Raw genomic sequence first — 13,065 nt, forward strand, 5'->3', positions numbered from 1 at the left:
GACACATGTGTTTTTTAGTTTTGTTAAAAAAATTCAGACAATTCAGGAAATAGGGGTTTAGGAGTGGTGGTGATGCAAAAGGGGGACGCCATGGGGTGGGGGTGGGGGATGTCAGGGGCAGGTGGCAGTAGTGTCTCCTTCACCCCATGCCTGCTGTCATCTCCTGAAGAGGGACAGACTGTCACATTCCAAAATGGGTGGGTGAGTCCTCTACCGCGTCTGTTCAACTGGAGAGAAAACATGGCACAATTAGGACAAGACACGGAAAAGGCAGGGCTGGCAGAACCACCACCCGCCCCCATGCGTGCAAAGGTCTGCAGTCTGTGGGTGCAGAGGATAGGCTGGGGGTGGGGAAAGATAAAGTTCGTCAAGAGAAAGAAACCTACAGGTCAACTAAACATCCCAACAGGGGCATCAAGATCAGGGGACACGAACTCCTCAAGTGCCTGTTAGGCACCAGAAAACCTTACGTACATAATGAGATTTAAGACAAACACACTAGGGAACAAGGAGACTCTGAAGAGTTGAGGAGCCAGTTTCCTGAGATCCATACTCACTGTAGGAGGAAATGTCTATCTCATCGGGCAGCTCACTAATATTGACTTCAAAGCGATCCTGCACATCGTTGAGGATCTTGGCATCATTTTCATCTGACACAAACGTGATGGCCAAGCCCTTAGTGCCAAACCGACCTGCTCGGGCCACCTGGAGAGAGAGAGAGAGAGAGAGAGAGAGAGAGAGAGAGGGTAGCACTGGGAAGATTCCCAAGTAGGAAGACACCCAAAAGGAGGGGTGAGAATGTCGGGTATGAAGACACAGAAAATCAGGGAGCAGGAGGGAACACTGGGATACCCGTGTGGGTGTGGAGCTTACCCGATGCAGGTAGGTGTCGGAATCCTCAGGCATGTCATAGTTGAAGGCAATGTTCACCCGCTCAATATCCATGCCTCGGCCAAATAGGTTGGTAGCCACAAGAATTCGTCGTTGAAAATCTTTAAACTGCTGATACCGAGAAAGCCTTTGTGAGAAAGGAAATTAGAAAAATGTTGAGTCCCTTCTCTCAACGGTCTCTTTTCCTTCCCAAGAACACAGAACATCCTTCCATCTCTGACTCACCTCTCCTCCTGGGGCATCCCTCGGTGGATGGCAATGGCTGGGAAGTTCTGCTCCACCAGGAGCTGGGCCAGGGCAATGCAACGCTGCACAGACTTCACAAAGATCACCACCTGGGTGTGTGACAGTTAGGTGATGTGGGTCCATGTGGGATGTGTGAGAGATCATGTGCGAGAAGAGTTCTCAGTAACTACACTCTTCTTAACAAATTCCTTCAAATCGCCATCACATATTCCTCTTCTGTTCTAAATACAACTTAGCCTTTCTTACTCAGCTCTGGTTCTTCCCGAGCAGACATGCCGCAGAGAAGGCGCAGAGCACAGAAACCAAAACTACCAGGTATGCTGGGAGACAAGAACGAGGCTAACAGTAAAAATGAGAAAGTGATAAAAAGTAAAACTGAAGTCTGGAAAGATCGCGACCAGTATTTTCTGCTCATCAGAAATAAACATAAGCAACCTACCTTAATTTTAGAAAGTTTTTGGTGCAAATAAACCACACAACAGGTAAGGTGATGGAACATTTCTTCTCGGTAAATAGCACGAGAAGAAACAAATTTAAAGAACCTAACCAACCCAAGATATTTTGGAACTTCCACAAGCTTATGAAATCCCCTCAAGGATTTTCTTTATTGAGCTTTTTCTTTACTGAATACCTGGCTGTGACAGCCACAGAACAGAAATGCAGCTCTCACTTATATTTAAATTCTCATTTAAAAGGATCTCATTTAAAGAAAATTTCTCCACCATTCTTCTCACATCACGTATGTACTATCCTCAATAAAAGGGTACTTAACCAGGTTTCTGCTACAGTTGGAGACGTGGTCGTCCCCCTACTGGACCTTGAACAACTGACCTGATTGAACTCAAGGACATCGAGAAGGTCAAAGAGCTTCCGGTTCTTCTCGTTGTCCTTCAGTTTCACGTAGTACTGCTGCAACCCGTGCAGCGTCAGCTTCGTCTCATCATCCACGAAGATCTCCATTGGCTGGGGGGGGAGGGGGGAGTAGGGGGTGGGGAACGGGAGGAGGGCAGAGTGGGGGGGTTAAACCTGGGGGGGTGGAGGAACTTGATCTCCAATACACCCCATGGGGGGATGGGGAGAAGAGAAGACTGAAAACCCCACCACACACCCAAAAATACCCCCATCTTAATATGGGCTCTTCCACATTAGCTCTAATTTCTTTCCTATCAGATGAGTTTTAAGACTGCCCAACCTCAAACTGTCACAGGAAGGGAACTTTGCAGGGAGGAAAAGGAACAGTGAGACCACCCAATGGCAAGATGCCATTACCTCAAAGGGAGGTGGCAGAGGAAAGAAAACAGTGGGAGATGATCCCCAAAGGGAGAATGTGATCCATACGCCTGGGAATTGGTAGGACAGGGTGACCCAAGGTCAGAGTAACTCCACCAGAGCTGGTTGTAAAAATACAGGCGGGAAGACAGGGATTGCTCCATTTGAGTATTCTCTCAACTGAGAGTGTCAGGGGGTGCCTGGGTGGCTCAGTGGGTCTCCCTTCGGCTCAGGTGATGATCTCAGGGTCCTTGGATAAAGCCCCATATCAGGCTCCTTCTTCAGGGGGAGTCTGTCTCTCCCTCGCCCTCTGCCCCTCCACCTGATTATGCGCGCGCTCTCTCAAATCAGTCAATCAATCTCTAAAAAACAACACAAAACTACTAAGAGAATCAGACCCACATCAGGAGGGTGGATATCTGTTAAGATCAGAATGCTACAATGGACGGTCTCAAAAATGCCACAGAAGAGAAGCAAAAGTTACTCAAGATGAGTAACAACTTGCCCTCAGACCACAAGGGACAGTTTAGATGGCACTGGTCTCTGAAATAAGAGTCAAACCAACTCTAGTGTTACAGGGATGGTACCAGTAAATGGTGTGAGGAACAAATTCAGAGCAGCAGATACACGTTCATCTTAAAAAAAACAAAAACACACCACTACCACACACACGCACACACACAAAACCCTTGAAGGGGAGGAAGGTAGCATAAAATATATAAATGGACACAAGACTCAACTCCTGAGTCCAAATTTCCTAGCACTCTTCACTAACCTGGGGACATAATTAGCATGAACACCCAGGGTCCAAGATTTCAGGAAAGGATGTGTGGCCCAGGAGAAAACCAGAAGCCCGATCCCAGAAAGTAGGCTAGCAAAGGCAGGCTTTTCAAGAAGTTCCATGGCCTCTTCAAATCTAATCCTAGCCCCAAATATAGCTAGTTAACACCCCATGGGAAGGAGCAGTACAGGATGGGGAGAGAACACACTGCACTGTTCATACAACAGGCCCCGTCTAGCCCCAAACCCTAACACCCACCTGGTTACATCCAAGTGGAGGTCCTCACTTTACCTTTCCCACATCCCTCTCCTTTGAATATTAAAAAATTGTTTTAAAAAAGAAAAAAAAAATCTACCCCCCCTTTCAGGACACCCCTCCCCCCAACACATATGGGGGGGATGGGGAGCACGGCACGCCTTGGATTCAGGAAAAAAACCGGGAACGGAAAAAGAGGCTGGTTTGGTCCTCAGCTTCCTGGTCAGGTTTCCCCGCGGCCTCCGCTGCCGCCATCCACCGCTGGGTGCCGTCCGCATTTCCCCCGCCGCTCCACGGTGCTTCTCCGCTGCCGGCTCACATCAACCGAGATTCCGGATGGGTGCGAGGAGGTATGGATGGGAAGGAGTAAGGGATCGGGGACTGAGGTGCCAAAGGCCCCCACCCCTGGAGGTGGGGAGGGAGCGGATTCATTTGTGCTGTTTGCTCTTCTTTTGGACATGCCCTGCCATCTGTCTGTCCCTCTCTTGCTCTCCTACCACCGGGAGGTTATGAGTTTTGGGGAGCAGAAGGCTCCAACTGTCTGCTCGATGCCACCTTGAGGGTGCGTGGCTGTAAAGGGGTATGTAGGAGACGATGAGTGGGTGGTAGGGCAGAAAATTTTGCCCTCCCCCAAAAAGGAAGAAGAGGTTCAAAAATGCTGTGATGGAAAAAAAAAAAGGTCGAACACTACCCGCTCTCAAGTTAACCCGACCAAGTCTTCCGGAGTTTCCCTGGCGCCCGCGCAGACCCTAACACTAGCTGTCTCTGCCTCTGTGTGTCTCTTCAAGGAGTCATCACTCCCAGATGGGCACGTGCCCCCTTCTTGGCATTTGAAGGACAAGGGAGTCTGGAGGAAGAGGGCGCGGAAGGGGAGGAGGCAGTGGGCGGGGAGTGGAGGGAGAGAAGGTAGAAGGGTATTTACGTCTTGCATGAACTTGCGGCAGACAGGACGGATCTCTTTGCTCAAGGTAGCACTGAACATCATGACCTGCTTCTCATGGGGGGTCATGCGAAAAATTTCCTGGACATCCCGACGCATGTCTACAAGAAAAAGGAAAAGAATCATAGGAGAAAAGAAGCATATGTCATAGACAGAGAGCGGAGACTGCCTCCCCAATGAGGTCAAGATTGCTGGAGATAGGTAAGCAAGATTCATTTCACAGATCAAGATTGGTCTCAGGTACTCTATTCACTCGAACCACCAGAAGACCACATCCACTGCAGTTAACACAATGGAAGTAACACAATGGAATTTGAAATAAAGACTTGGGATACAGATTCCAGCTTTGTGTTTTCACTAGGCAAGATGACGACAAAATCCCAAATCTCACAATTATAATATGGAGATGAAGCCCACTGCAGAGGCTTGCAAGCCTAAAACCCTTGAGAAATGCTTTACAAGGCCCTTCTCCCTACCTTCTCCCCACGCCCCAGCTGCCCACAAATACTGCACACCTAATTACATCTAGCTGCCAGAGTCCATTCCCTGCTTCCTCTGGATCACACTTTCTATCCGCCAGGTAACTGAGATCTCCCTACCTGAAGCCCACCTATGGCTCATCATCTATAATAGCCGAAGATCATTTGGAACGACTTATCCCTGGGACTATGTCCATCCCCACTCTCTCATTTATTAAATATGAGTTCTTACAGTTTTCCTTTCTTGTGGCATACTGGATTACAGAAAATCCCATAAACTCTCCACATTAATCCTCAGGTCTATTCAGCTATAAATTCTGATATGTGCTACGCGGAGGACGCCAGAGAGTAAATGGTCTTCCTCCTTCAGTTTATTACCTCCCCGGACACCCAGCATAAAAAGCTATACAGGAAAGAACAGTGGTGTGACTGATGTCTAAGATCTGCAAAGTCACTCCTCTCATAGAAAAGGAACCCTCCATCACAGAAAGGAAGAACAAAACACCATTCCCCCCGATCACCAAGGTCACTCAAAAAGCCTAATAAAACCAAGAGGGGAGCCAGAGCCATCAGTCATGGGTGATAGATTAAGAGTCGTCCTGGCACTGAAGTGCTCCTGTATCAAATAAACATCATTTGGCTCCGAAGGGCAACTCCCAGGTCACTAGCCCCTGCCAGCACCACCACTCACCGAGCTGTTCAAGCATCTTATCACATTCATCCAAGATAAAGTGTTTAATGTGTTTGAGATTGAGGCTCTTATTCCGAGCCAGGGCGAGGATGCGGCCAGGGGTCCCCACAACAATATGCGGGCAGTTCTTCTTCAGCACCTCTTCATCCTTCTTGATAGACAGACCACCAAAAAACACCGCGACCTGTAGTAACCCGGGAGAAAACAGTGTCTCACAAGGAAAGAGTCCAATCTCCCCACAGTTCCCATCCTTTCAATTTCATCTGAACGAATTCTTAGAACGTTTCAAAGTTAGAAGTAACATCAAAGGTCACCCAATCTAAAATTATTATGTTCCCCAAACGCTGAAGCTAAGAAACAAAAGTGACTTGCCCAAAGTTATGTGGCTAATCAGGACAGTCAGGACTAGCATTTTCTTCTGACTTAATCATCTTCCTTCCCCTGGTGCTATGGCCAGACCTCATTCTAAGAATGAGGATAGCAAGGGGTGCCTGGCTGGCTCCATCAGCAGAGCCCGTGACTCTGGATCTCAGTGTTGTGAGTCTGAGCCCCATGTTGGGTGCAGTTATAAACAAACAAACAAAAGGACAGCAAGAAATCACCAGAGTGCAAAGCACCACAAAACGCTCATGGAATATCAAGTTTTCCTAGCTAAACTCTGATTTTTTTCTTTCTTTTCTTTCTTTCTTTCCTTCTTTCTTTCCTTCTTTCTTTTTTCTTTCTTTCTCTCTCCCTCTCTCTTTTCCTTTCTTTCTTTCTTTCTCTCTCCCTCTCTCTTTTCCTCCTTCCCTCCCTTCTTTTTCTTTCTTTCTTTCTTTCTCTCTCTCTCTCTTTCTTTCTTTCTTTCTTACAGTAGGCTCCATGCCCATTGTGGAGTCCAATGCAGGGTGTGAACTCACGACCCAGAAATCAAGACCTGAACCAAGATCAAGAGTCAGATGCTCAACTGACTGAGCCACCCAGGTGCCTCCGAACTCAGATCTTTAAACGTCTTTTTGAACAAACCCTATGAAATTAGTGATTCAAGATAAACATATTATTCCATACTAAAAACATTAGGGAAATAATTTGTTGAGGATCTAAGCCTTAGTACAATATCAAATGATACCAGAAACTGCTTTCTAGTTTCAAAGAGAGGAAGATCAGTCACAGGATCAGACTGTCACAATAAAACTAAAATCACTAATTATGGGACAACCAAGTTTGTAACAGAACAGGAGATACACAGCATATCAACTCAAGAATTCTTGCCAAAAATGTCTAACTTCAATTAGTTGAGGTTTCAAATATATATTTCAGTTAAAGGAAATACGGGGGGGAAAAAAAAACCTTAAAACACCACCGTTAAGGGAGTAACCAGACAAATCCAGAGGTAGGATACTCTGTAGAACCAGCCCAACCTCAAACAAGTCACTTTAACACAATTTTAAACAAAAGAAAACGTCACGACAGTTTGTATTTGATCTTAACACCAAGAATATTCTGTTTGGGGCACCTGGCTGACTCAGCTGGAAGAGCATGCAACTCTTGATCTTGAGATTGTGGGTTTGAGCCCCAACCTGGGTGTAGAGATTACTAAAAAATATACAAACTTTAAAAAAAATTCCCCTTTGAGCAGCATAAACTGGTGAATTGGCCCTACAGAGGAGGAAGTGCAATCCTCACTCACTAATGAGCCCAACAATAAATGTTTCAATAATCGTAACAAAGGCAACTGTTTCTGGTTTTCAACTTTTCAGAATCAACCAGCAGCAAGACCACTCGATGGAAGGACAGAAAGGAAATGCCAGTGACACTGACGTCGTTAAGAAACGAGAGACGCAAAACACAAACACACGCATATGTGGCATTTAAATTATTTTTAAAGAATTAAAATTAATTTTCATATAACAAAATAACGTAAACCAACTGATCTTTCATGGAAAGAAATCAAAACACCTGGAATTTGATAAAATGAGAGAACAGTGCCTAATATTTGACGCCACAGAACCATTAGGGAAAAAAGGAAAAACAGGTTAACTAATGATTACCTTCTGTGAAGTGCGATTAGAGATAGGAGAACACAAATCTTTTCATTATGAAGCCTTCTAAATTACTCCAGCATGTTTACCCCACACAGATACTGCTATTACCACTTCGGTTTTTAAGACTACTTTCAATTTCAGTTGAAGACTACTTTAGGTTAGCTTAGTCAGTTAAGCATCTGACCTCTGCTCAGGTCATGATCTTGGGGTCCTGGGATGGAGCCCCAAGTGGGGCTCCCTGCTCAGAGGGGAGTCTGCTTCTCCCTCTCCCTCTGCCCTACCCCAGCTCATGCGTGCTCGCTCTCTCAAATAAATAAATAAAATCTCTTAAGAAAATAGCTTAAGGCTACAACTCAACACATAAAGCAATGAGTAACAGGAGAAAAGCGCAATAATCTAAACGAAAGTACTGTTCTTCACCACATCCTAGGCAGGAGGGTAGGAAGTTATACACATCAGTGCTACCTGGAGATCCTGTTAGACTGCATATTCATACTCAGTAGGTCTGGGGTGCTACCCACATAATCTGCATTTCCATCAGGCTTCCAAATGATTTCCACTCCAAAAATCAAGGTTATATATGGAAAAACGCAAGCCTATTCTGTTGTGGCGCCAAACACCTTCCAATTTTCTGCCGTTTTAAAGAATCCTCAAAATTCACACACCACACTAGAGATATTTTGGAGCTTCCAGCCTTCTTTTGCCACACACCCTAAAATTCTCAAACTGTCAAACACAGCACAGTGAAATCACTCAAAGTCAGTATAAACTAGTAAATAAAAGTGCGGTATTGTGGGAAGCATCCTCCACAGACCATTCACGCAGTCTCCTGCTGCACAGCTTTATGAACACAGTGTGTTAAAAACCAAGGCAAACTAAAGCTTCTCCAAAATTAGAATAGAGCAAACATCTCCAAAGTTACAATATGTATTCAAATGAACCTTATAATGTAAATCTCTTGCACACCAAAGTTTGCACAAACTTAGCAGCTATTACGTGTAAATGACCTTCATATAAAGGTAATTTAACAACTGTGGACACGAAGACTGCTGGTCTACAAGTCTTCAATGCCTTCAACGCCCCACACACCCTCACCCTCCCAGGTCTCTTCACCCTGGCTTACCTTGACGTTGGGCATGTATTTAGAGAAGCGCTCATACTCCTTGCTGATCTGAAAAGCTAACTCCCGAGTGTGACACATCACCAGCACAGACACCTGGGGGGCGGGGGGGAGTAGATGGAGACAAACGGTATATCCCATTACTATCCCCTCTGGGGAAGCAAACTGTCACAAAAGCACATCTGGCAGATCATAAGTGACTTCAACTCTGAGATCTAAACCATTAACCCCACGATTACTACGTAATATCCCCCATGGCCATCAAAGGTGACAGAGGTCATCTTAGCAACAAACACTCATGGCTCCGAATGCATCACAGAGCTAAGACAAACACCCTTCTCAAATATTTCTAACCAAACTGTCTTCCACAGCACTCCCCCAAGTGTACCTGTCCAGTAACTGGCTCCAGCTGTTGCAGTGTGGCCAGCACAAACACTGCTGTCTTCCCCATGCCTGACTTGGCTTGGCATAGGACATCCATTCCCAGAATGGCCTGAGGGATGCACTCATGCTGGACTAGAAGTGGAGGGAGAGAAAAGATGAATTAGACTTCAGTCTCCAGATAACTCCACCACCTTTTTTCAACCATGCCAAACCCATTTCTCACCATTCAATTCATAAGTGGTTATCAATTTCCAGATCCTTTCTACCTCTCTACTCCCTCAATCGAATTCATCCCAAAAGACAACCCTCCTAGTTCCTTCTTGCTTTACCCTCTGACTCCAGTGCCCACTCCTCCATCCTGCTATAAAAACCCTCTTGCAGAAGCGCCTGGGTGGCTCAGTCGTTGGGCGTCTGCCTTAGGCTCAGGGCGTGATCCCAGGGTCCTGGGATCGAGCCCCCCATCAGGCTCCCTGCTCCACTGGGAGCCTGCTTCTTCCTCTCCCACTCCCCCTGCTTGTGTTCCCTCTCTCGCTGGCTGTCTCTCTGTCAGATAAATAAAATCTTTAAAAAAAAATTAAAATTAAAAAAATAAAAACCCTCTTGCACTACCAACAGCTCACCTTTGGTGCTCCTGACTCTGTCCCTATTTTCCTTAATCTGTAACGATCCATGACATGTGAATGACTGCCCAGGTCATTTCTCCTACTTAGCTTGCCACGCTTTAGGTCATGTAACCCTGCAACTCTGAAGGGCTTGGTAGCTGACCCAGAAGCCACCCACTTTAGATCAGCCATTAAGGTTTCGAGAGACCAGAGCTGGCCTGGCTCAACAGAGAGGGACTAAAGGTCCAATGGGCTCCTCTCCGGAAATTCAAAATTAGAAACCTAAATGACAAAAGTAAGAATAAACAAGAACAAAAACCAGTCACAAGAACAAATGGCAGACCTCTAAGTTGCTTTTCAAGTCACTAGCTTTTTCATGTTATCATGTAGGAAAAACCAATCTGTATAAATCTCTCCTACTGCTACAACAGTTTTTGACCCTTTATTGCCTGATCTAGCCTAAATAAGTATGTATCACCTGACGGACTGTTTAACACACATGTTTCTTGTATCCTTAGAAAGCCTAATGAATACTCTATGCCAGGCAGAAATTTACCTTCTGATGGATGCTCAAAGCCACAGTCAACAATGGCCCGGAGCAACTCTGGCTTCAGCAGGAAGTCACGAAAGCCAGAGCTGTGGATGGAGACATAGGAGCCCTTGACATCCTTCTTGGCAGGGGCCTCAGCCCCATCTCCCCCAGCTGCTGTCTCCACCTCATCTTCTTCATAGTCCAAGAGCTCATTGTCCACATCATTCTCTGCCATAACTGGGCCGACAGGGGGAGAAGGGGAGGGGTCTCCGGATGGGTTCACGCAGAATAAGTGAAAACAAGGAAGGAGAGTGGGGGCTTGAACAAGTTAAAAAAAAAAAAAAACACACCCTAGTGTGTGATAGAAGAGCTAGGAAAAAAAAAAACAGATGAAAAACTTATTAGTCACGAGCAGAGCTTTCACCACCTCTTTTCCATTTCCACACTCTTCCCTACTTCCCTAAACTATAACACCTTTACCTGGAAAAAAAACTAACAGGATCACAAAACATAAAAGCAAGAACAAACATAACACAGGGGTCCCAGGTGATATGGTTAAGACACAAATTCCCAATACGATTAGGATCAGGGTAGCATAAACCAGAAAGTAGGAAGGGAAGACCCAGCATACGAATTCCTGACCTGTAAGTTAACAATAATGAAGAAAACAAAAAGCAAAATATGACAAGGAACTGGAGAATGGAGATGAGCTAAAGACGAGGCCTGAAAAATCCTCAAAGTAACGCTATGCTTTCCCTAAATCTCCCTAACAAGCAGCCATCAGTCAAGGGTGATAGATTAAGGTCATCACTGTGCAAAGCGCTCACTTCTCAAAATAAAACATCATGTGGCTGCCATCCACCTCCCACTCCTCAGTAATCTCCTTCTGATGCTTAAGAAATCCCTGTGTAATTGATGGGGGGTGGGGGGTGTAAGAGAAATGGCTGGGTCAGAAAAGTATTCATCTCTTCCCCATACAATAAGGAAAAGAAGGTTTATTTGAGAGATACACTCGCTCCAGCTTTAACAGAAACTTTAGCAAAGGGTCTCACATCACCCTTGCATTACTCCTCGCGTGAGACTCCCTTCCGCTAATCACACAATGACATCATGCATAAACATTTGGAGATTGTTCCAAATAAAAGTTGGTAAGTCCAGATGAGAAAAGTCCAACTAGGCCCAGAAGCCAGCTCCTCCTCCTAGTCCCACCTTGGGCCATTAAGAGGACCCAGAGAGGACAGGGAAGGTGAAAAGAGCCCCGCCCTCCGCAAATGCCCAGGACTGGAGGACGCCTAGCGCCGCCTCTCACCATCGCTAGGGCCTCCGATAAACGAGGAGCGTAGCGAAGGCGCAGGGAGCAAAAGGAACACAATGGCGCCGGGGCCACCATCTTGGATTGGGCCCCCTAGCATCCCTACCTCTCCCCCCCCCCGCCCCGAAAGCCTCAGAACTCTGAAAAGGAATGCAAGCAATAGAAATAATGACCCAACTAGGCCCCAGGGACCAGACTATAGCCTGTGGAAAGGGTATCAGGAGTCCATGGGACAGGATGACCGCAAAGAAACGCAGATGGAGGCGGATGATACCGAAGGCCAAAGCTTACCTGAGCAAGGCGAGCGCATATGGCGGCGGCAACAGCGACGAAGGAGGGAATCTGCCTTCACTTCCGGTTCTCAGCTTCCCTCTTACCCGGGCCTCCCGCCCTCTCGCCTGCCAGCGCGCAGGCGCAAGAGACCGGAAGAAGATCCTTCCAGATTCAATAGCTCCGCGCGCGCTGGGGTTGCCTTTAGAAAATGCCTGTGTGAATTTTTTGTTTTTAAGCCACTTCTAACTCCTCCTCTACTGCAGGTAACAAAAGGCATAAAGGAAACTAGCATCATCTCCCACTGTCATCTTTTTTCTCTTGTCCTCGTCTACTCCACGTCCCTCACCTCTTTCTTTAGGTTCTTGCCGAGCAGGTCTTCTCTCTGGGCACCCGTCCGTGGGCGCCTCACTCGGTGGAACAGGATGGCGGGGGCTGAGAGTTCCCACGGGGTCCTTGGCCCAGTAGTCAAGGTGACCCGGGTGCGTCAGCGCTGGAGCTAGTCTGACCCCTGCTGAAGGGAAGGAATGAACCTGGGGCGCGTACACGGGTCTTCTCCCTACCCTCTCCCCAGCGGTGGAGACGGTGGGCGGCATTTGCCCGAAATAATGTTGGCCGGTGTGGTTGATGCCCCAAGGACCCTGAGGCTGATGGTCAGGAAATTCGAGGCAGGAAGTGTTCTGAATCCACTGAGTGGGGGACGGGGGTCTAGATTCTGCCTCAAGTGTTAAAGATAAATGGTAGGTCTGGATTCTGCCTCAAGTGTTAAAGATAAATGGTAGAGCTTGAGGGTTACACGGCATCCCATAAATATTAATTCGACCAGAATGTCCTTAGCGCCGCTTCCAGCAAGCAGCCCCATTGTTAAGCTTGAATTTTTTCCTGAATGAAACCTTTGATACCCCAGTCTTTGATATGCCTCAGAAGTCAGATGTGATGTCAACAAAAATGACAGCAAACGTTTGGCTCTTTACCTGTTACCACAGTTAACCGTTTAACACCAAGGAATAGGTATCATTCTCATTCTAGAACAAGCAAACAAAACAACATGTCCAAAGTAACAAAAATAATAAAGTGACAGAGCCTGGATACAAATACTTTTATTTCTCTATTGTATCCTGCCTCCCTGCTTAAAGAGTCTGTCTAACAACACACTGTGGATTACCTCATTGGTTTAAGTCTTTGGTTTGGTGAAGTAGGCACCGCTTTCTGTGGCCAACAGAAATAACAGTGATCCAAGGATGGTGTTCATAGAAGGGCTGTTTTTCC

General features: G+C 46.4%; 1 protein-coding gene and 2 non-coding genes across 3 annotated transcripts; all 3 read right to left on the reverse strand.

Annotated features, from left to right (window-relative positions):
• Positions 1 to 8: 8 nt before the first annotated feature.
• DDX39B (DExD-box helicase 39B) lies at positions 9 to 11,970 on the reverse strand. The gene is made up of 11 exons (XM_045795704.2): positions 11,818 to 11,970; positions 10,239 to 10,584; positions 9,085 to 9,212; positions 8,700 to 8,792; positions 5,553 to 5,736; positions 4,365 to 4,483; positions 1,969 to 2,100; positions 1,117 to 1,226; positions 874 to 1,018; positions 558 to 705; positions 9 to 227 (listed from the first exon to the last, which is right to left on the reverse strand). The coding sequence occupies exons 2-11, from the start codon at positions 10,447 to 10,449 to the stop codon at positions 211 to 213; spliced, it is 1,287 nt and encodes a 428-aa protein (XP_045651660.1). The 5' UTR covers positions 10,450 to 10,584; positions 11,818 to 11,970; the 3' UTR covers positions 9 to 210.
• On the reverse strand, positions 5,426 to 5,502 carry LOC123791084 (small nucleolar RNA SNORD83). The gene has a single exon (XR_006779277.1). It is a non-coding gene; the product is annotated as a small nucleolar RNA SNORD83 (small nucleolar RNA).
• LOC123791083 (small nucleolar RNA SNORD83) lies at positions 10,990 to 11,066 on the reverse strand. Its single transcript, XR_006779276.1, has one exon. It is a non-coding gene; the product is annotated as a small nucleolar RNA SNORD83 (small nucleolar RNA).
• Positions 11,971 to 13,065: the final 1,095 nt, after the last annotated feature.

Source organism: Ursus americanus, chromosome 32, assembly GCF_024610735.1.
Source record: "Ursus americanus isolate L20-20 chromosome 32, mUrsAme1.1.p, whole genome shotgun sequence".
NCBI lineage: Eukaryota > Metazoa > Chordata > Mammalia > Carnivora > Ursidae > Ursus > Ursus americanus.